The 22,738-nt window shown below is 45.1% G+C and overlaps 1 protein-coding gene across 12 annotated transcripts in view; it reads right to left on the bottom strand.

The window, feature by feature from the left end:
• The window catches only part of RGS8 (regulator of G protein signaling 8), a 71,817-nt gene that overhangs the window by 13,659 nt on the left and 35,420 nt on the right, over positions 1–22,738 (bottom strand). For 10 of the 12 annotated variants that reach the window (XM_053244998.1, XM_053245002.1, XM_053245004.1 and 7 more), the window contains one exon: positions 21,925–21,989. In XM_053244998.1, the coding sequence (XP_053100973.1) occupies positions 21,925–21,989 (65 nt within the window). The remainder of the gene's footprint in view (positions 1–21,924; positions 21,990–22,738) is intronic. The other 2 variants (XM_053245000.1, XM_053245003.1) reach the window with 1 other exon arrangement.

Here is a 22,738-nt window from a genome sequence, read left to right as displayed (position 1 = left end):
TCAAAAGTTTATGTGTCTGCCATCTTGAATTGGGGTAGATGACATCATCGCAAACTATACCATTGAGGTGTCCCTGTGTGTCACTCCCTACAACTGTACCTAATTTGGTTCAAATTAGTTAGACAGTCCACAGGTTAGCCCACTTGCTTCTCAAATGTTCACACATCCACCAGCTTGGATTGTGGGGATGAAATCATCACAAACTATGTCACTGAGGCATCCCTATGTGTCCCTATAGCTGTAGCAAATTTGGTTCAAATCGGTTAGGTGGTTCACGAGTTAGCCCACTTGTTCCTCAAAGTTTTACGCGTCCGCCATCTTGAACTGGGGTGGATGACATCTTCACAAACTATGCCGTTGAGGGGTTCCTATGTGTCCCTACAATTGTACCCGATTTGATTCATATTGGTCTAGCCATTGCAAAGTTGATATGGGGAAACACACACACAGACGGACACACACATGGAATGCCGGGTGATCTCATAAGCCGAATAGAAAGTAGGCTAAAAATGGTCTGTGTAGGGCTCAGAGAAAACTGGCTTCTATTTAGCCATTTTAATAATGTAAGAAAAGCTGCCTTTGCGGTGCTTTTCAGTGGCATAGCTACCATTGTATGGTGGGGGGGAGATGTCTCTGGGCAACCAATATTTGGGAGCTGCCCCGGGCACCCCTTGCCCCCTGCAGATGAACCACACACCACCTGGGAGGGCAATGGGTGGTGCTTCTGTGTTTGGATGCCAGTCAGGCCCTTTGTGCCAGCATCGGAAGCATATCTACTAAGGGGGCGTGACCAGCACTGGGGCATGCATGTGCTACCCATTGCAACCCCTCTCCCAGTTGGCATGCAGTTCTTTCACTTGTTGAGTGCTTTTCTCTTCTTCACTTGGAAAGAGGGAGAGAAAAGAAGCACCCAGCTGGATCAGGAGAAGTCGATGGCTGGTGCGGCTGTGCTCCAATGCTAGCCACAGTCCCTTTGTCAATGTGCTTCTGATGCCAGTGCAAGGGGCATGGCCAACATCTGAACATGGGAGCACTACCTATTGCCCTCTCCCAGAGGTAGGCAGTGGGGGCAGTGGGGAGGCACAACAGTGGTGTGGGCTGCTGCCAACCTCCCTATGCCCCTGGTGGTTTCACAAAGCATCCCCCTGCCTCCAGGCCCCCATATTCACTTATACAGGCCAAACCTAATATTTGGGCACCCTGGAGTGAAATCCTTGTCTGCTTCTATTCTGTTTTCGCTCTCCTTTTATGACACATTTGCTGACTCATGCATGCACACACATGCATGTACCCACTTATCTTGAGGCAGGAATGGAAGGTTCTGGAGACAATTATGCTGTCTCTACTGCTTGCGTTACATTTCAGCATTTCACATATGTAGGAGTGGTAGTTTTCAAACTTTTGATCATGAGAGAAACCTTTTCACCTTATTGATTTGTTTATGTAAACCATTTGTATCCTTCCTTTCTGCTCTTAAGCCTTCAAGGTCACTATATTCTGTATGTCTGACAGGGGAGAGGGAGCCCATGTTCGGCCCTCTTCAGAGTGAGGGAGATAATGAAGAAAACAGGGAGGGGTGGAGCTGGGGGCCCCTCAGGAGCTCGGAGGCCCGGGTTCTTTGAACCCATCCACTCAATTATAGCTACACCCCTGTATATTACTGTATAGTAAAGCATCATCCTACCTTAGTTTTGACCAGTTTGAACATTGAGAGAGTGAGGCAAGCACTCAGGTTACGAATACTGCACATTTCCAAAATTCTCAAGCTTTGCAACCAAGGAAGTAGGAATTTAGGGGAACAAAACTCTCTGACTGAAGAGCAGAAACCTAGCAATGTAATGTTAATGATTTGTCAGCTACATTTACTAATGTTCTGTCTTTCCAATCCCACGGTTTATTACTGGCTGCCCTCCTGGGATTTCCCCTTTTATAATATTGTAACCAGCTTTTCATCATCTACCCATTGACTGTCATCTTCCTTTCCCCTCATTCCCTGCTTTCCAGCATCATCACTGTTTATACTGGGTTTTCCTAAAACAGACAGCCTGCCAGAGGACGTGAGGAGCTGAGCAGAGAGTCTGATGAAAAGAGGATATTTTCTCATGATTGATACACTGAAAAAGACCTTTGCCTCAACTTTGCTCCAAAAAGCAGCTTGGAGAAGTCAGGGGCAGATTCAGCAGCTGGAAGTAGGAAATCCTACACCGGCTGCTGCTGGCCTCCTGTTTTCAGTCTACTTGGTAGCTGTTTCAGAAAAAATTGTAGAAAAAGAAAGTGATGCTTGGGAGCTGATGGCTTTATTATCCTCACTGTGCTTCCCACAGCCCTCTGCCTCCCAGACTCTCTCCCCTATTTAACCTGCATTTTTTGCATTCCCCTTCACACAAGCTGAAACAAGCCATGGCAGGTGATGTATGGCAGCCATCACTGCCAGGGCCAGCCCTAGGATAAATAGTGCCCTGGGCAAGGAGTTGCTTGGGTACCCCACTACGTTTAGTTTATCCTTGCTTGTGCAGGTTTACAAAACCTACAGTGGTCCCTCGACTTACAAAGATAATCTGATCCGAACGCACGTTCGTAGGTCGGAATTTTCGTAAGTCGAAAAGCGCATCCACGGAGGTCCGGAACACTCGTAAGTCGAGGAAACCGCATCTAAAGATTCGTAGGTCGAGGAAGCCGCATCTAAACCGGCAACGACTTCCGGTATTTTTTGTCGTTCGTATGTCGAAATCTTCGGATGTCGAGTGCTTCATAAGTCGAGGGACCACTGTATTAGTGTAATAGGCCCTCCTGTTCCCAGGCTTTCCCAGCAAAGCCCATGAAAAGGCCCCAAAGCTACCGCTCAGTAATTTGCTGCTGGTACACTCCAGGACCTTTCCTCGACAGGCTTTCAGCTCTCAAAACATCCATCATACAAATTCACTTTTAATGAATGGCACACTTGCATTAGGGAAGCAGCCCCTCCCCTCTCTACTCTAAGTTTTATTTTGTGTAGGTTAACACAGTTTGCTTCCATGTTTAGCCTGTGGTCAATGGGTTCCTAGAGGAGGCAGGACACAACGCCTCCCTTTTTCCCAAGAGTTTAGTAATTAAAACACCCTCTGTGATCTGTGATCTGGCTCTGTTGAAGTCCACACACACATTCCTGCTTAATTGGTTTGTGGATCACGACTGCAACATACACTCACTCTCTCTCTCTCTCTCTCTCTCTCTCACACACACACACACACACACGTCCCCAGCATGTGTCAGCCCTCCTACAGCCTCACCTCTGCTTTTGCAACCCCCCATCCCATCTTGGATTGCATGCTCATTTTCTGTAAGGAAATGCTCATTTTCTGCAAAAGACTGCAAACCCGCTCTCATCTCCAGATCTCCCCCCTCCAAAAACGTTTAAAGAGCAAAAAGCCTGAAAACTGGTTTTTCCACTCTTTCCCTCTGAGTCGAAGGCAAGGCAGCTCCCTCTTTGCATTTGACTTGCTCTTATCATGTTAATGAGAAGTCTTATGTCAGCGCCTTGCTGCAGCCCCTCCCGTTTATCCCCAAAGCTCCACTAAGATACAGGATTTTAAAAACTCGGACATAAATCGAGATGAGGTGAAATTTGCAAGGAAAAACCTGATTTGTGTGTGGGGTGCTTCCAAAGATCTCGCATGGACTTTGGGGTAAATCTGACTGATGTGTGAATACACACACTCCCTTCTGACAGGGATTCGAAGTAACAGCCTTGTGTGAAAGCTCCTGCTCCAGTTCTGGAATCCCACTGAAGCCTTACAGGCCTTCTGCAATGTAACTGCAGAAAGTATACTCCACAAACAGTGATTCACCAAGCTCAGCTTGGTGCCCCTTTCAGGCAGGTGCCCTGGATGACTTCCTGGTTTACCCACCCCTAAGGCTGACCCTGAGCCACTGCAAACAGGAAGCCTACCTCTACTTTCTCCTCACTCTCCCAGGAACATGTAATGTGAGGTGATCATGCACTTGCTGAATTTCTCCACCCCTAGAAGCACTGTGCCCCACCTCCACTGTCACAAGCAGCAGCAGGGGTGGGGAAACTCACAGGCCAGATTCAGACATAACAGGGGATGGGAAGCAGAGCAGACAGAGATCACAAACCTGAACATCCGAATACGGGAAATCACAGTTCAGACCCTAACTCAAACCGAGGGTTCACTCACCAAACTCCCATTTGAACCCTCAGTTTGAAGAGAAGTTCACTGCTTGGGTCTCTGGTTTTTGGCAGCCTCCATTATGTGTGAATGCACAACTGGAAGCAGCCTTCCCTGAGATTGGAGTTGAGGGAAGGAAGATCCTCCCTCTCTACATCCTGATTGGTTGTCGTGGTTGTCCAATCAAAGGAGAAGCAGCCAATTCCCCCACATCTCTACAATCTTGCAGACTGCAGAGAGGAGGCCAGCACTTACATCTGAATTTGCAAAGGTATGCGCATGGGGAGCAGAACCGTCCATTGGACCCTCGGTTCTGTGTTATGTGTGAATTTAGCCATACTCTCATCGGGCCTCCTCGCTTATTTTTATCACTAGACATTACCAAGGGAGAGAACAGTACAAGATGTGAGGCTGCTGTTTTCAGTCACAGCCATATGCCATCTGTAATGCCTACTTTCTTCCTCAATCAGTCTCTTTTAACTCTCCTAATACACTTCCAGTCTTTTCAGTTGCTTGCTCTCTCATACGCCTTCCACCTCACTTGCAATGGGAGAAGTTAGTTTAATAACTTGATCAGGAATGTTCAACCAGTACTTGGGGGTGAGGTGGACATTGAAGTGAAGAGTGGTAACAGCACAGCTACCTACCAGTGTCAAGAGATGCAATTTTCCTGCCAAAGGTGGCTTTTTAGGCTGAAGGCAGACAATAGTTTTGGGAATGACACCACTTCCTATGAGGCACACAGACATTTCTCTTCTCACTGTCATCTCTGGTCAAACAAGCTTTGTAGATTTTTAAAAGTAAAATTTGCAATGTGATGACACATCAGCATTATAGGACCCAACCAGACATTCCCTGGAGCGTTGTGCTTAGAATACTACAAGTTTTTTTCTCAAAAAGCAGTCACAAGAAGGCACACGGTTCCCCTGACTTATGGCTGTAGCTCAGCTTTCCATGCAGAAGGCCTCAGGTTCAATCCCCGACATCTCCAGGTAGGGTTGGGAAAGACTCCTACTTTAAATCTTGGAGAGCTGCTAGTCAGTGTAAATAATACTGAGCTAGATGCTAGTGTTGGGGACACCCTGACCCCAACATTAAACCCAGAATTACTAAACCAGAGTTGTGCAGAATTCAGGCCTGTGTCTGATTCCATTTTATTAAGGGATCAATTAATGCCTGAACTCAAGGTGAACGGACACCCAAGTCTCATGACTGCCTCTGCTAACTGTTATGTGAAGGAAGAGGCAATCCAGCATTGTATTCTCAGTGTTTGTGAAATGGGTACTCAAAAGAAACACAAAGGCCAGGCCTGGTCTATCCAAATGCTAAAATTTAACTTACTATCAGATAATGTCTGTAGAAGTAGTGAGGAGCTGAGCTCGCATTTCCTCCTGCAAGAAGTCTATGTTAATCCTTGTCAATGATTGCTGCAGGGGATACCCAATTGTTGTCTATAGAAATTCCACTCTAGGTAGATGCACACAAAGAAAACATCTATAGATTTAATTCTGATTTCATTAATACCTCTTAACACCTTCTGGGACCAGGCGCCAGAAAACTGGGGACAAGAAAAGATGCCCATTTTCAGCTCAGAGATGCAGATTTGCTTTGGGCAAAATAGAACAGTCTCCTCCCCAAAATAGCAGCTAACGGAAGATGGGATTCAGATCTTCCTGGACTGAGCTAATATCCTGAACTAATATCAATAATTAAAAGACAATATCCAGAAGGTAACAGCAAATTGTCACCTTTTGGGGATCCAGGAAGGATGAGGATATTTTGAAAATAGACTCTATGGAGATCAAAGAAAGGAACAACTATAAAGAATGAGGCTTACTGAACAGAGAGCTAGCAAGCTTTGCCTAACCAGCAGATCAGTGCTCAAGAGCCATCCCAGAGTTTGCTGCTAAAGCTGCAGGGCTAAAAGCAGGAACTCTTTCCATGGACAGGAACTGTCTTGACTTCCACTGCGCAGTAAGCAGCCAAGACTACCCAACCATGGTGCTCTCACTCTCCGCTTTGCTCTGAGCAGCTGTCCCCAGCCTGCTTGACTGCTTGAAGCTTGCACCACAGGCTCCTGTTCTCCAGCACCCACGTTTCTCCTCCATCTGAAGCCTGTATCGTTTCCAAGCTCCAGCAATGAACAAATCCCTTGAAGCCTTCTTCGTGAACCTGGTGAGATGCCTATTCAACGCACTGCCTGCTCCCTTCCCTCCTCCCTACTAATCACCGCCATCCCTCTCCTAAGCCCTCCCTTCTTCCTTCTTTCTCTGCTTCTCTCGAAATGTTTTATTAGGATTTGTTAGATTGTTAGATAGCTGTGATTACTGAGTGCACACACCTATGTTAATAAGGCACATTACACTACACCTTGAATCGGAAACATGTTTTTAATTTGGATGACCTGTTTGAATTTTATCCTGATGAGCAACTTTCTATAATAAAGCCCATTGAACTTTCTGAGTGTCTTCCTCTATCTCTATTTGTGCACCCAGATCCTACATGGTCACCATCTCCAAGGTCACCACCTCCAATTCAGTTTGTGTATGATGTGACTTTGCCTCTTTCCCTCTGAGCATATACAGAGTGCAAAACCAGGTGTAGTTCACAACACTAGATGGTATAAGGCAGTTTTCCTATGTTCCTAGTGGGGCAAATAGCAGCAAGGAGGATATCCATGTAAAGGCTACAGCACAGGGCAAAGGCATAATATCAGCCATGCTGTGGCTTGATCTGGGCAATTGTTTGAAAAACACTTGTATTTAAGGCTGAGAAAGCCTCAGATGGAAGCAGTCTGTTGTAACTTAATAAAACTGGAGTGTGGGTTTTTTAAAAGTTCTTTTCTTTTTACAAGCCTCTCTAAGTTGGTTTTTAACTCAAGAAAAGAGGAGTGGGAGACAAAGGGACATTCCTCTGGTGCAAAGACGTCCTCAAATGGTCAGAGAGATTTAAAAAATAATAATAAGAGTTTTCCCTGGGATTCCACCCCAAGCCCAGGGAGGTTCCAGCTCTGTCGATAAGAAGGGCGGCGGCGGCAGCATTTTGAACCTACCAATAATACAGAATACTTTTCGAAGAAGCCTAGCCAGGCAGCTCAGGAGGGATGATTCAGCATTTCTGTCCCTCACGTGAGCTGGCTCTGAGACAAAGGCTGTAATTTAATTCAGAGCTGGCTCTGAGACAAAGACTGTAATGTAACAGTCACTAATGGCATTTTGCACCAGGTTGAAAACGTTTTCTTTTCTGGCAAGCTTTTTACCTGCTGTGTATCTGATTATTCTGCCCTGGCTCTGTAATTATAGTTGTGTTTTATCTGCTGTATCAGTCAGTTTACTCAGCTGTTTCATTTTGTCTTTTCTTACTTATTATTTGTTATTATTTATCATATTAAGTTGATTATCAGGATTATGTTGCTCATTCATGAGCTGCCCTGTGTACCTCATATTGAAATAAACCAGTAGGATAGAAATTATTTTAATAGTAAGTGCATAAAAACATTTGGCCCCTAATTTACTAGACATTACTGGAGGGGGGAGTAAATCAGGTGTGCAGTCACATTGTCTCTGTAATGCCTAGTTTCAGCTTAAGAGCCACACTAGACATAATGGGGACAGCTACATTAATTGCTCCAGTGTCTTCTCCATTCACATGTAAAGCAGGCAATGGGGTCTCCTTCTTCTATTTATCCCTTCTTTTTGTAGTGATCAGTCACTGACCAACCCTCCTCTCCCCTAGAGAGTTAACCAGAAGTGAACCCTTTCCTGACTGACAAGCTGGTGAACCCCAGGGATCAGCCAATCAACACACCAGGTGGGTGGGACCTAGAGAAACATGAGGAGGGAGAGCAGAGTTTCTTTGTTAGAAGCAACTAGACTGGAGGTGAGAGAAGCATGGGTGGGAAGGGCTTAGTGAGGAGCAATGGAGTTTTGCTCCCTCATGGTCAAAAACTAGCCTGGAGTTTTCTCACATGGAAGGTGTCAGTAATCTGGCCACCCGGTCGGGAAGTCAAGGATGATAGTTCACAAAAGACCAAACTGGATAGCAGAAGCGAAACACGGCTCAGAAATATTTCTCTCTCTCTGGCTCAGGCTGAAAGCTGTCGACACTAGGGATGACATACGTTGCCTTCCAGCGGCTAACTGCAAGCTGTAGACGTGCTTTATAGTCTGTCTCTGCTGTGGAGTCAATGGGGGTTGCCTGCACAGCTCATCCTCCAGTTCGTCAGTCCCCGTCTGCTGCCTCAGACTGCTGTGCCTGCTCTGAGATTTCAACTGGACCTGCCTCAGCCGTCTTTTGGGAACCGACAGCCGGGCTCTGCCCCTCAGGCACCCCTGCTTCAGCTGAAGGGCTGTCAGCATCCCCTTCCTCCTCGCTATCTGAGAGCAAGGGTGTGACAGAAGGACCTCTGCAGCTCCTTGAAAGACAGGAGGGCAAGAAGTTTGAATCCTCATCCAGGATTTGGTGAGTTCAAGACAAAAGATATCAGGACTTTGGCTTCTAGACATTTCGCCCAGGGAACAGTTTGTTAGTCAGGTGTTGCGTTAGAAACGTATATTTCTTTTGAGTACTTTGTGAATCTCTGAAACTGTTCTAGGATTGTTTACCTGTAACGTAACTAAACTAAGAAGCACTAGACTTCGCCCATCCATCCAGGGCATTGCAAAAGACTCTGTAAACCTTTTAAAGGTGCTTTTGTATTTTTCCTACATCCATGTTCTTTGCAACTGGATAACCAAGATATTTTAAGTGTGCTGCATCACTTGGGGTGCTTTTTGAAGTATTCTTGTAACCTACTGAGCATTTCCTTTCCCTGTAATTAAAAGCTGAGAGAGCCTCAGACTGAAACAGTCTGTAGCATTTTTATTTATTTATTTAGCTCATTTTTATACCGCCCCAACCCAAGGTCTCAGGGCAGTTTACAACAAACAAAAACAAAAAATCAATTAAATACTAAAAATAGTTTAAAACAATCAATAAATAATCCAAAATTTAAAAAGTTACAAAGTGAAAGGGCTAAAAGGTCTGGGTAAAAAGATAAGTCTTTAGATACTTTTTTTAAGCCGCTAGAGATGGGGAGACTCTTATTCCCACGGGAAGCACATTCCAAAGTCTTGGGGTGACAACAGAGAAGGCCCAACCCTGGGTGGCCACCAGACGACATGAAGATAGACACAGACGAGCCTCCCCCAATGTACGCAGTGGACGATGGGGATCATGCAGAAGAAGACACTCTCTTAAGTACCGTGGACCTAAGCTGTTTAGGGCTTTATAGGTTATAACCAGCACTTTGTATTTTGCCCAGAAACTTATTGGCATCCAGGGCAACCCTTGTAATATAGGAGTAATATGGTCTCTTCGAGATGACCCAGAGACCACCTGGCTGCCGCATTTTGTACTAAATGCAGTTTCCGGACTATGTACAAAGGCAGCCCCACATAGAGCACATTGCAGTAATCAAGTCTGGAGGTTACCAACAAGTGTACTACTGTTTTGAGATCATGAACCTCAAGAAACGGATGCAGCTGGCATATCAACTGAAGCTGATAGAAAGTGTTTCTGGCCACTGCCTCAACCTGGGGAACCAGGGAAAGGTGTGGATCCAGAAGCACTCCCAGACTGCATACCTGTTCCTTCTGAGGAATTGTGACCCCATCTAGAACAGGTAGATCAATATCGCTTCCCGAGTGACAACCCCGCAAAATAAGTACCTCCCTCTTGTCTGGATTCAGTCTCATTTTGTTATCCCTCATCCAGCCCATTACTGCTTCCAAGCAGGCATTTAGGGAGGATATGCCTTCTTCTGATGATGTTGACATGGAGAAATAGATTTGGATGTCATCAGCCTACTGATAACACCCAGCACCAAATCTCCAGATGATCTCTCCCAACGGTTTCATGTAGAATTAAAAAGCATTGGAAACAGTATGGAGCCCTGAGGGACCCCATATAAAAGCTCAGATTTTGAAGAGCAACAGTCTCCAAGCAACACCACCTGGAATCTGCCCCAAAGGTAGGAGCAGAACCACTGCAAAGCAGTGCCTCCCACTCCCAACTCCCTCAGATGTTCCAGAAGGATACTATGGTTGATAGTATTGAAAGTTGCCGAGAGATCCAAAAGGACCAACAGAGTCACACTTCCTCTGTCAAGTGCCAATTGGAGATCATCCATCAGGCCGACCAAAGCAGTCTCACCCTATAGCCTGTCTGAAAACCAGTTTGAAATGGGTCTAGATAGTCAGTTTCCTCCAAGACCGCCTGGAGCTGGGAGGCCACCACCCTCTCAATCACTTTGCCCAGCCATGGGAGGTTGGAGACTGGCCTGTAGCTACTAAACTCCGAGGGGTCCAAGGCAGGCTTCTTAAGAATAGGTCTAATAATTGCCTCCTTTAAACAAGGAGGTATCCTGCCCTCCCTCAGAGAGGTATTTATAATTGCCACCAGGCTCTCCATAACAACCCCTTTGCCAGATAGTATAAGCCACATTGGGTAAGGATCAAGCAGACAGGTGGTAGGACGCACCGTTTTGAGCAGCTTGTCCACATCCTCAGGAGTCACAAACTGAAACTGATCCAGTCTAACTGCACAAGAGGAGTTGCTGGATACCTCTGCATCTGACACTGCGATAACTGTGGAGTCTAGATCTAGATCGACTCGGATACAAGAAACTTTGTCCACAAAAAACTCATTAAAAGCATCACAGTGGGCAACTGATGGTTCCAAATTCAGATTCATGGGAGTAGGGGGCCCTACAAGCCCCTCACAATCCTGAATAGCTCCACTGGACGAGAGCCTGTGGAAGCAATACGGGCAGAAAAGAAACATTTCTTTGCTGCATGTATAGCCAGAGCATAAATCTTTAAATGTGCTCTGTGTCGCAATCTGTCGGATTCGAGTTGAGTCTTCCTCCACTTGTGCTCCAGTCGTCTACCTTGCCTCTTCAGCTCCCGCAGATCTTCCGTATACCAAGGAGCCATTTTTGAAGCGGGTCGGAGAGAACGCTTAGGAGAAATGATGTCTACTGCCCTGGTAAGTTAACTACTCCAATTCTCCACCAGGGCATCAACCGGATCGCCGGCAGGGCCAACATTAAATCCTTCCAAGGCTTCTTGGAATCCTATTGGATCCAATAACCTTTTTGGACGGACCATTCTAATAGGTCCCTCACCCCTGCAGAGGTGGTGTGCAACTGTGAGTCCGACCTTAACCAGTTGGTGGTCCGTCCATGACAATGGGGAAATCACAGGAGTCCCCACCCACGGAACACCACCCTGATCAGAATGAAAGATCAGATCAAGAGTATGACCAGCAACATGAGTCAGTCCAGAGACCACTTGGGATAGGCCCATAGTTGTCATGGCTGCTAGGAACTCCTGAGCTGCACCAGACAACCCAGTCCTGAAGTGAATATTGAAGTCCCCCAGCACCATAAGCCTGGGGGACTCCAGCGCCAAACCCGAGACCACGTCTGCGAGCTCAGTTAGGGACTCTGTTGGGCAGCGGGGTGATCAGTCCCAATCTATCCCTGGTCCCCAAATGTAAATACACACATTCAATATGATCAGACACTCTGATAGGGATCCTGGTAAGGGAGATATTATCCTTAAAGACCACAGCTACTCCACCTCCCAGCTCACACTGCCTTACCTGCTCCTATATAGAGTACCCTGGAGGGAGAAACTGGTCCCAAACTGGGCCTCCAGCCTCCCCCAACCAAGTCTCTGTGATGCACACCAGGTCAGCCCCTTCATCCCTGATCAAGTCATGTATTATTTGAGATTTGTTTTGGACTGACCTGGTGTTACAAAGGAGCAAGGCAAGGCTGTGTGGGTTGTTGGCACTGCTCCCCAAGGTCAAAGATCTGGCGGGGCATCTGGATGGGGAAACAGCTATTAAGTTTCTGATTTCCCTTCCCCTGCAACGGCCTGCTGACCTGCCAACGTAACTTCTTCTATTCACCACCACCACTGGAATAGCTGCACCGAGACCAGTGGACATGCCCTCCCATCTCCCCATCTCCAGACAGACTCCAAAACATTCAAAACAAACCTTACCTACGCCTTATCTCAGCCACACACACCCCACAACCCTAAAATGCTAAACCGGGGGAGGGGGGTAGCCTCGCCCTCATTGCTCCCTGAAGTGGCTCCCCAAAGGGGTGACCCCCTTTGGTGCCGCCCCTTCGGTGGTGGCCCCACCAGTGGCGGTCCCGCCGCCACTGGCAGTCTCCTATGTAGCCCAGGGGCGGGCAGATGGAAGCGCAGGACTCCAGTCCTGCCAACACTTCACTGCAATAGAGCTGGCAGGCAGAAGTCCCATAATCAGGCAGCAGCAGATGACAAACAAGCAGCGGAGGAGCAGCACCCAGCACAGGCTCTCACCCTGAGCCTCTTGCTGGTGGATGGTCTCCCTCCTCTGCTGGGCACATAAATAAAGTTTTTGAACATGAATAAAGTTTTTTTCTCCCCTTTTTGTTCTTTGCATTTTGCAAGCTTCTGAGTGGATTTTTAACTCAGGAAAGGGAGAGGCTGAAAGGGGGGCTTTTTCTCTGGTGCAACACACCTGATACGTTCAGCAACTACCAGTTTTCTCACCACGTGTAAGCTTGCACGTGGAAGGTTTTTGTATACTTTGCCAGTAGCAAAAGAAGGAGAGAGTTTTCCCTGGGATTTCCAACCAAGCCCAGTGGGGGTGTTAAATTCTGTCGATAATTTGGGTGGAGGTAGCAGCCTAGATCCTACCAAGATTACAGGAAAGTTTGGGGAGAAGCCTTTGCTCAGAAAGCATAGAGGCAATGATTCAGCATTTTCCTTCCCCTCACATGGGCTTGCTCTGAGACAAAGGCTTGTACACCCCTAAAGAAAGAGTGTGTGCAAGGCCTCCCCATGCTTTTTTCCTTCAAGCACTTTTCTGCTCAGCTTGATGCAGCAGAGTGTGGAAAGATGCAGTTCACCTCACCTCTATTTTTCCTTTTGATGTAAAAATTAGATGCACATACACACACCTGCTTTATATGTGAGTAGCGCAGGCACCTGAATAAAAAACCTGGCTATTCCCATCACATCCCAATTGGCCCTTAGTCAATCCAGATTCAAGGGGTAAGAGTCTGGTTTTGTCATGCCAGCCAGCCAATACGTAACTGGGCCAGTAATCTGGCTTTTTAATGACACTAGCATTGTTTAAAACATGTCTTTTGAATCCTGGAAGCCACACAAAACTGATGCAGTTACAATTACTGTGGAGATAATGGGAATTTCCAACATTATTTGTGGAAATATACTTTCAGTAATGAATGATGGGGCGGAGGAACAAGTAGAATTGCCAGAAGGGCATAGAGGTCTCACAAACACAAATATACAAGAACCAAAGCAGGAAGGATGCAGAGAAGGGGGTGGGGCTTCCCAAAGCTAGCAGAGGCAATTGCAAGTGTGGTTTTTTTCCATGTCTGACAGTTGCAATCAGGCCAAGGACTTGAGGACAGACTGTCCTGCTAGATATTAGACAAATGATGAGCCACGTGTCCAACCCTGTGAGAAATGCAATGCAAGATGCACACTTGTTTTGTGTCTCTTCCAGCATCCTGTCAAAATGAATCTTTCTCTGTCTGGCCAAACCATGTCTCCTAGGCATAAAATATACAGGGAGAATGAATCCTCTCTGTCATTCCATGGTCATTTCTCTCTCCCCCCCCCACCCCACACACCTAAGATTTAGCCTCTCGGAAGGCTTCTTTCATCCTTAGCAGTATGAACACGGCAGTGATACCAAACTACAGCAGCAGAAAACGAATCCACACATATACATTCATCTCGCTGTTGTTGCAACATCAAATGATATCTAGCATGTGTGTGAAACAGCCTGTATAAATAAATATCTAGGAACAGCGCATTATTATAATTTCAGACCAAACATGGCCCAGTGTTATGAGTCATCCTATCCAGTTGTACCAATCAAAATTTATTTTATTGAATTTATATTCCACCTTTCTTCCACTATGGAACTTAAGGCAGCATACATGGTGTTCCTAGGTGGTCACCCACACAGGCAGTGACCAGATCTAGACCTGCTTAGCTTCAGCAAGTTGGATGTCTTATGTGCCCTCAGACCAGGACTATCTCATATAGCCTCTTAGCTAATGATAAGCAGCATATATTTTTCTTAATGGTCATGATTTCATTCATTCATTCATTCAATTTTTATACCACCCTTCCAAAAATAGCTCAGGGCGGTTTACACAGAGAAATAATAAATAAATAAGATGGCTCCCTGTCCCCAAAGGGCTCACAATCTAAAAAGAAACACAAGATAGACACCAGCAACAGTCACTGGAGGTACTGTGCTGGGGGTGGATAGGGCCAGTTACTCTCCACCTGCTAAATAAAGAGAATCATCACATTAAAAGGTGCCTCTTTGCCAAGTTGGCAGGGGCCTATCAAGTCATCCAGTGGTGAAAACCTAGTATTAAAAAAGCAGTCAGAGCACGATCTTCATGCCAGATTTGAACCCATCTTTGCAATTGCATAATGGGCATACATACTGACAAGTTGAACTGTTAGTCTTGCCTCTCCCCTTATGCTTCAGGCAGGCTGTCTGCTTTTTTTAAAAAAATATGTTTTTAAAAGTAGTTTATTATATTAATTATTCATCTTATTAACAAGAAAAACAAACTTAAGAAAGATGAATTTTTACTTTTCTGAATTGCTTAATGATAATATGAAACATATTCAGAAATCATTATGAATTACATAATTTAAAATAAAAACACACATTTTAAAAACAAACTGCAAAAACATTTCAGGAGTAGGGGGGAAAGTTTGGTAACATCACAGGTGCTGGCCTGTTAAACCTTTCACAGTTGGCTTTTCTACCTATAGTACCCTCTTTTGTTAGTCCCTGCTAACTGAGCAGAGACACCTGTTAAATGTTGATTCGCTTATATTTAGCAGTCAGAGAGCAACTGGCCCTATCCAACCCCAGCACAGCACCCCTCCAGTGGCTGTTGCTTGTGTCTACCTTGTGTTTCTTTTTAGATTGTGAGCCCTTTGGGTACAGGCGGCCAAATTTATTTATGTATTTATTTTTCAATGTAAACCGCTTTGAGAACTTTGGTTGAACAGCGGTATATAAATATTCATAGTAGTTGCAGTAGTTGTAGTTTTGAACCGTAACCCTACATTGCAAACTTTTTCAGAGATTGCTTCAGGATTGGTAAATGAATAATGGTAGTGAACATAGTGAGGACACTTCCAAACTGGCCTGTGGTTGGTTGTTTTTTGCGGGGTGGGTGGGGGTGAGGGGATGCTGTTTTTAAGGGTCTGCCTACACCCTAAGCTAATACCATTGCCATGTCTCATTGCGGTGCATTCCATGAGTTGTCAGAAGAACATATACTCTATGTCTGATAACCGTGACTCCCAGAGGTGCGGAATAATTGCTGATAATGGCCTGAGAACAAAATACCAATGTTCCAAGATTTTTAAAAACCCTTCTGATGGGCTGAACGTGTAATTAGGGTGTTTTTGTTTTTTTGAGTGGGGAGCAGGTTGCCAATTAGCTTTGCCAGTTCTAGGACAGCAAATGGATACATTGCATCACAAGTGTTTGATATGGAAATATCAAACTGTGCTGCTCACAGACACATCCTTCTCTCCCACCTCCAGCTAGGACAAAAATAGGCTTGCTTTAAAGAAAGATGACTGAGTGTGAAAGTCTGTGTTTTTCTGCAGATTTCTGTGCCTGTCCCATAGCTCTGTTTTCATAACTAGAAGAATGGGCAAGCCCTCTGCTTTTCATCTTATGTTTTTTTAACCACTTTAGATGGGGCTGCATTTTAACATATTGCTTGAATCAATGTTCCAGAGAATGTTGCCTCATCTTGGCTGCATTTCTAAAATACTGCTTGAATCATACTAGTCTTCTAACTTTGTTCACTAGGACATTGCAGCATCTTGGGAATCTCTGTTACAATATAGTTTTTGCACTTAGTTGTGCAGTGACACGGGCATCTATTGTTATGACATCACTGGTGATGAGACACAGCTCCCCTCAGATTTGTATGAACATATAAATTGATTATTTTTGCTGCTGTCATCTTAAAGGCCGATTCATTTCATCTGAACCAATCCAGTGCAGAGATGCTCATATACCCTTTAAAAGAAGAAAACCAATCACAAGTAATTACCTTATACTGATTCAGGCGATTGGTCTACTTCAATTGGTTCCAACAAGGACGTTCCCAGTCTGGCTATCTGAGATCTTTTAGAACCAGAAAGTCTTCTTCCTTCCCTTCAGCAATACTCCACTATTTCATCTTTCTTTCTTTTTTAAATTTACTTCTGAGCTACGCACTCCTCTCCAGCGGTGGAATATGTACTTCACTTTTGTTTTAATAACACAACTTGGCTACTCTCCTGCAGCAAGGCTGCATGCTATCTTTTTTACTAAAAGTGTTGTTAGAGAGACGATGAGACTGTTCACACGAGTGAGCAAAACCAGGCTAAGGGAGCCCAGCCCGGTTTTGCTCACATGTGTGAACCACCGGGATCACACCCAATCCTGGTGGCTACATGGCGGCAAACCGGCCTATGTAGCCACCTTGTTAAATGAGGTTAAGGGAGTGAACGCTCCCTTACCCTCATTTTTTTTATTGTGTGTCTGCTGCAGCTGCTTCCAGCCACAGTGAGCACAGTCGGGGGAAGTGGGGTTCCCAGCACTTGTGCAGTGCATTATTCGGGCTCGGGGGGCACTTTATTGGGGCTCCAGGGGTGGGGCGCTGTGCAGCAGCACTTCCCTGCACCTGATCCCCGGAGTGCCCGCGCACAGCACAGAAGCGTCGCAGGGAAGCCGCCGCTCATCTGGGCGGGTGATCCGCCCACCCAGAGACCAACGGAGGATTGTCTGCTGGGAAGGTAAGGTTAACCCTCCTTCCCAGCAGTTAGCCCCAAAGCTCTTTTCACTGATTGTGAGAAGAGCTTCAATATTTAGTTAAAGCCAGTTAAAAGATACTGCAGGTTCAGGAAGATTATAGCTAGAGGTTGTATAAAGTATCAGCAGAAATCTGGGCATCCCCAGTGTGATGTGTCAGTACAACAGAATAATATTTTCAAGAACAGTGCTGGGATAATTGATTGGTTATAAGTGGCAGAAAGCATGTAGATTATATGGTGGTAGAAATTTATATAAAGTTCATATAGAAATTCAAGATTGTAGGTTTTTCTTGCCTACCATAAATTATATTGTGTAACTGCAATAAATAGCCTTTTCTTACAGAACAGCATTGTGGGTGGAGATCTGCAGCCTACCTTAGAGACCTTAATGCCCAATTCTCAATTCATTTTAATTAACTTATTAGGCAGCTTTGAAGTTCATCGTTAAAGTTGAAATCTAAGGAGACTCACGGTGTGGGAGAATGTGGCAGACTTGGGAGTATTTCCATACAGATTTATTTCACTAAGAACACTGATTGTTAATGAGGGATTTTGCCTAATGTCGATTCTCCTCATCCCGTAGGATCCAATGTGGAATTTGCCCTACTCCAATGCAATACCAGTTTCTTTTCAAACCACTTTCTTTCTAACTTGAAAGAACTAGGCAAAAAAACTTGTATGATGAGCAAACATATAGATGGTCCATAATACAACTCAAGAATAGTGGTTTTCAGCTATGGTGGTGACATATTAGGCTATGGCTCCCAAGGATATCCACCCCCTCTGCTGAGTATACCTTTGCCAATGACCTCCCTGGCCTTTCCCAGTTTTGTTTAACCAAGGCCAGTTTTATTGCTATACAATTTCCCACCCCGCTTTTATTTTTGAAAAATAAAATCCCTTTCCCTCTCAGATGTAAACTTCACTTCTTCTACTCACTGTGAACAGCAGGGGCGTATCTAGTGTAGGGCAGGCAGGGCGCATGCCCCGGGTGCCACTTGAAGAGGAGCGCCATTTTTAAAAATTATTCTTTTAAAAAAAATGGCTGCTGAAAACAAAATGGCCACCACGCATGCTCAAATGGCCTCTGTGAGGCCCTAGGCCATGCCAGGCCTCGCAGAGGCCATATGAGCCATGCCAGGCCTCGCAGAGGCCATTTGAGCATGAGTGGTGGCCATTTTGTTTTCAGCGGCCATTAAAAAACACTAATTTAAAAAATGGTCACTGCACGTGCTCAAATAGTCCCTGTGAGGCCCTAGAGGCCAGTGGGGGGAGGGGGAACCTTTGCAGACCCCCCATGGCCTTTAGGAAGCCCCCCCGAAGGGGCTAAAGGTTAAAAAAAATTAATATAATATAAGTCACTGTACACATATTCAGTTTGGCACTATGTACAGAGAATCAGGGCTTGTGAATACTGAGCTGAAGCTTATGAGCTAGGATTGTATTCATTTGCTCTTACTTTGCTTCTTCTGATCAGTGAGTTAAATGTGATGTCCTAATAATATGGCTGTTAATGGTGAGTTTGTCTTTGAAAAGGTGTGAAATCCTTAGTATTAAGGCCCACTGGGAGTTTCTGGCTCTCTTTCTCTCATTTGAACTGTCTTTCTGAAATACTCGAATATATTCCAAAGCCAAATTCTCCATTTATTTTTAAAACTTATGTAATAGTGATGCTACAATGCACAGTAGAGAATTAGACAGGCACTTCTGTTTAGTTTTCCAAATACACCTCCACATACTATTTGGGTATTTCATGAGCCCCAGCATACTGAAATTTGTAGTTTTCCAGCATTTTTTGGTCTGGCTATGTCCACTGCTAAATAGTTTTTGAAATATTAAAAGATTAACGAGCTTGACTTGTATTTTTGAGCTGATATTATGGTAAAGTTATCTGAAATATGGGTGTCAGATATTTGGACAAGGGGCGTAATTTCAGTGCTTGCCCTAGGCACTATTTTCCCTAGATACGCCTCTGGTGAATAGTGTAGTGTTAGAAATCCCCGTGTGTAGGAGCCAGATTAGACAGGCATCACATGTATTTGTCCCCTTTGCCATTTCTGGAAAGTGATACACACCTTACCCCAGACTGTGCTATTCACCTCTGCCTCTCCAACTGACTGATCACTGGTCTGACCCCACTGGGTTTTGGCAATCACACAGTGAATTCCACTAGATTTTACAGGAAAGAGAGGAGAACTTGGACCAACTAGATGTCATGGGGCAGCCATGTTTGTTTCTCTTGCCTAAATTAGGGACAGGGCCCTTTTTGATATATAAACAGAAGGGGCATGCTGGTGAGAAGAGCCAAACCCTGTCCTGCCTTGCCTCTCCATGCTTTATTGCTTTCAAGCACTTTTCTCTAAGCTCTGCTCAAATACCAGAAGCAGAGGTGCTTTTACCCCTGGACTTCGGGGCCGAAGTCCAGGGCCTCCACAGTTCCTGGGAGCTAAATCCACTTTAGTCTGTCCTGGGTGGTGTGGTCACCTGGCAGAGCATAATTATGCTTAGTATGCAGGAGGGGGCTCCAAAGGTCTTTAGGTCCAGGCTCCAAAATTACCTAGGTGCACCTCTGACCAGACATGAACCAGTCTGAGAAGAAAAGTGCCTGAAAGTTACAGGCACCGATATGCCCCATTATTTATTTATTTATTTTATTTTTGACATGTTTTTATACTGCCCAAAACACATGTTCTCTGGGCGGTTTACAAGAGAATAAAAACCACCAATAAAAAGATTAAACATTTCAACAATTAAAATTTAAAAGTTAAAACTATTAAAACACAATTAAAACAGTATCTAATTAAAAGCCTGGGTGAACAAATGCATCTTGATTGCCCTTTTAAAAGTTGTAAGAGATGGGGAGGCTCTTATTTCAGCAGGAAGTGTGTTCCAAAGCCTCAGGGCAGCAATGAAGAAGGCCCGTCCCCGAGTAGCCACCAAACGAGCTAGTGGCAACTGCAGACGAACTTCTTCAGATGATCTCAATGGGCAGTGTGGTTCATAGCAAAGAATACGTTCTCTTAAATATCCAGGGCCTAACCTGTTTAGGGCTTTATAGGTTATGACCAAAACCTTGTACTTTGCCCGGAAACTTATCAGCAGCCAGTGTAGATCTTTTAAGATAGGAGTGATATGGTCTCTCCAAGATGACCCAGAGACCAACCTGGCTGCCGCATTCTGGACTAACTGCAGTTTCCGGATTATGTACAAAGGCAGCCCCACATAGAGCGCACTGCAGTAGTCAAATCTGGAGGTGACCAGCAGATGTACTACTGTTCTGAGGTCATTTATCTCAAGAAATGGATGCAGCTGGCATATCAGCCAGAGCTGATAAAAGGCACCTCTGGCCACTGCCTCAACCTGGGACACCAGGGAGAGTTTTGTGTCCAGAAGCTCCCACAGACTGCGTACCTGTTCCTTCTGGGGAAGTGTGACCCCATCCAGAACAGGCAGATCAAAATAGTCTCTGGAGTTCTGACCCTGCACAATAAGTACCTCTGTCTTATCTGGATTCAGTCTCAGCTTGTTAACTCTCATCCAGCCCATCACTGCCTCCAGGCAGGCATTTAGGGAGGTTATGCCTTCTCCTGATGATGTTGACATGGAGAAATAGATTTGGGTGTCATCAGCATACTGATAGCACCCTGCTCCAAAATCTCCTGAGGATCTCTCCCAGTGGTTTTATGTAGATGTTAAACAACGTCAGAGACAATACGGAGCCATGAAGGACCCAATATAGTTCCCACCAAAGTTTTTGAAGAACAACAGCCCCCGAGAGACACCCTCTGGAATTTGCCCGCGAGGTAAGAGAGGAACCACTGCAAAGCAGTGCCTCCCACCCCCAACCTCCTCAGACACTCCAGAAGGATACAACGGTCAACTGTATCAAAAGCCGCCAAGAGGTCTAAAAGGACCAACAGAGTCACACTTCCTCTGTCAATCCCCAATTGGAGATCATCCATCAGGCTAACCAAGGCAGTCTCCACCACATAGCCCACCCAAAAGCCAGTCTAAAATGGGTTTAGATAATCAGTTTCATCCAAGACTGCCTGGAGTTGGGAGGCCACCACCCTCTCAATTACCTTGCCAAGCCACGGAAGGTTGGAGACAGGCCTATAGTTGCTCAACTCTGAGGAATCCAAGGCAGGCTTCTTCAGAAGTGGTCTAATAATTGCCTCCTTAAGACAAAGAGGGATCCTTCCCTCCCTCAGAGAAACATTTATGATCTTACCAGGCCTTCTACAACAACCTTCCTGCCAGATAGTATTAGCCATGTCGGACAAGGATTAGAAGAACAGGTGGTAGGCTGCATCGCTCCACACAGCTTGTCCACATCCTCACCATTCACAAATTGAAACTGATCCAGCCTAACCACATAAGAGGAGTTGCTGGACACCTCTGATTCAGACACTGTAGTAATTGTGGGGTCTAAATCCAAGTCAGCCTGAATATGAGAGATTGTATCCACAAAGAAATCATTAAACACGTCACAGTGGGTAATAGATGGCAAATTATGTAATTATCCACAGTATAAATCTGGTATATATTTTAGGACAGGGATCCTCAATGTTGGGCCCCCAGATGTTGTTGGACTACAGCTCCCAGAATCCCCAACCAAAGGCCACTGGGGCTTGGGATTATGGGAGTTGAAGTCCACTAACATCTTGGGGCCCAACGTTGAGGATCCCTGTTTTAGGAGAACTGGATGCTACTCTACATGTAGAGGCCTCTGCAAGGCAGTTAACAAATAAACCCTTATTGTTAAACCATTTGTAAGTTGTTCAGGAGGCAAGGCCAAGAATATATTTCCAGAGAAATGCACGTTTACTCACATTTATGGGACAGGAGGACATCAAAGGAGTCTGCCCATCTTGAAGCTTCTTCTGTTGATAATCTTCTACAAAAAAGAAAGTGTCAGTCAAGAACAATCATACGGATGAAGATGGGGAAAAACAGATTTGGGAACAACCCAAATTTTGTCATCAGACAAAATATGATTAGAGATCAGCTAATGCTTCTTTCTATACATATTTTGTGCAGAATTTGGTATTTTGAATTTTGTTCTTAATTGGTATGCTGTATTCTAAACAATGCAATGGATTGGAGGAGAAATTGATTCTGGAAAGAGATAGGATAGAGATGCCTCAGAATCCATCTAATTCTGGATCCAGGTATGGCAATCTGGCACCATTGCCTGTTATACTGTTTCAGCACCAGCTGCACTTCATCACTCTGGGCAGTGTGCCACTGAGGGCACAACTAGATATGACGTGGGAGATACATGATTAAAATCTCCTGAAGTTTTCTTAAAAATTAATAGCAACTTCAGAGAGGCCTAAATCGGATCAGTGCCACAACATACAGGTGGGAGGTAACCTTAACCACCACCACCACCCCCCCGATAAAAAATACTCTCCCCCAAGCTGTCATTTGCTTCATGGGGGAAATGGAAGCTCAAGGTGGCAATTTTAATCAGAGAAACAGTGGGAAGAGGGGTGAGGATAAAGCCCTCTTCCTCCTAAAACCATGGTCCAGATCTGAAGCTCCTCTCTCCATGCTTGTTTGTTGTTGTTATTTAATGCTTTTTGACATTTTGTATTTTACTTACATCTTTCCCCGTTTCCCTCCCTCCCCACCCCACCCTGC

This window comes from Hemicordylus capensis, chromosome 4 (assembly GCF_027244095.1).
Source record: "Hemicordylus capensis ecotype Gifberg chromosome 4, rHemCap1.1.pri, whole genome shotgun sequence".
NCBI lineage: Eukaryota > Metazoa > Chordata > Lepidosauria > Squamata > Cordylidae > Hemicordylus > Hemicordylus capensis.
The sequence above is the reverse complement of the archived record's forward strand: the minus strand, read 5'-3'. Positions and strand labels throughout refer to the sequence as shown.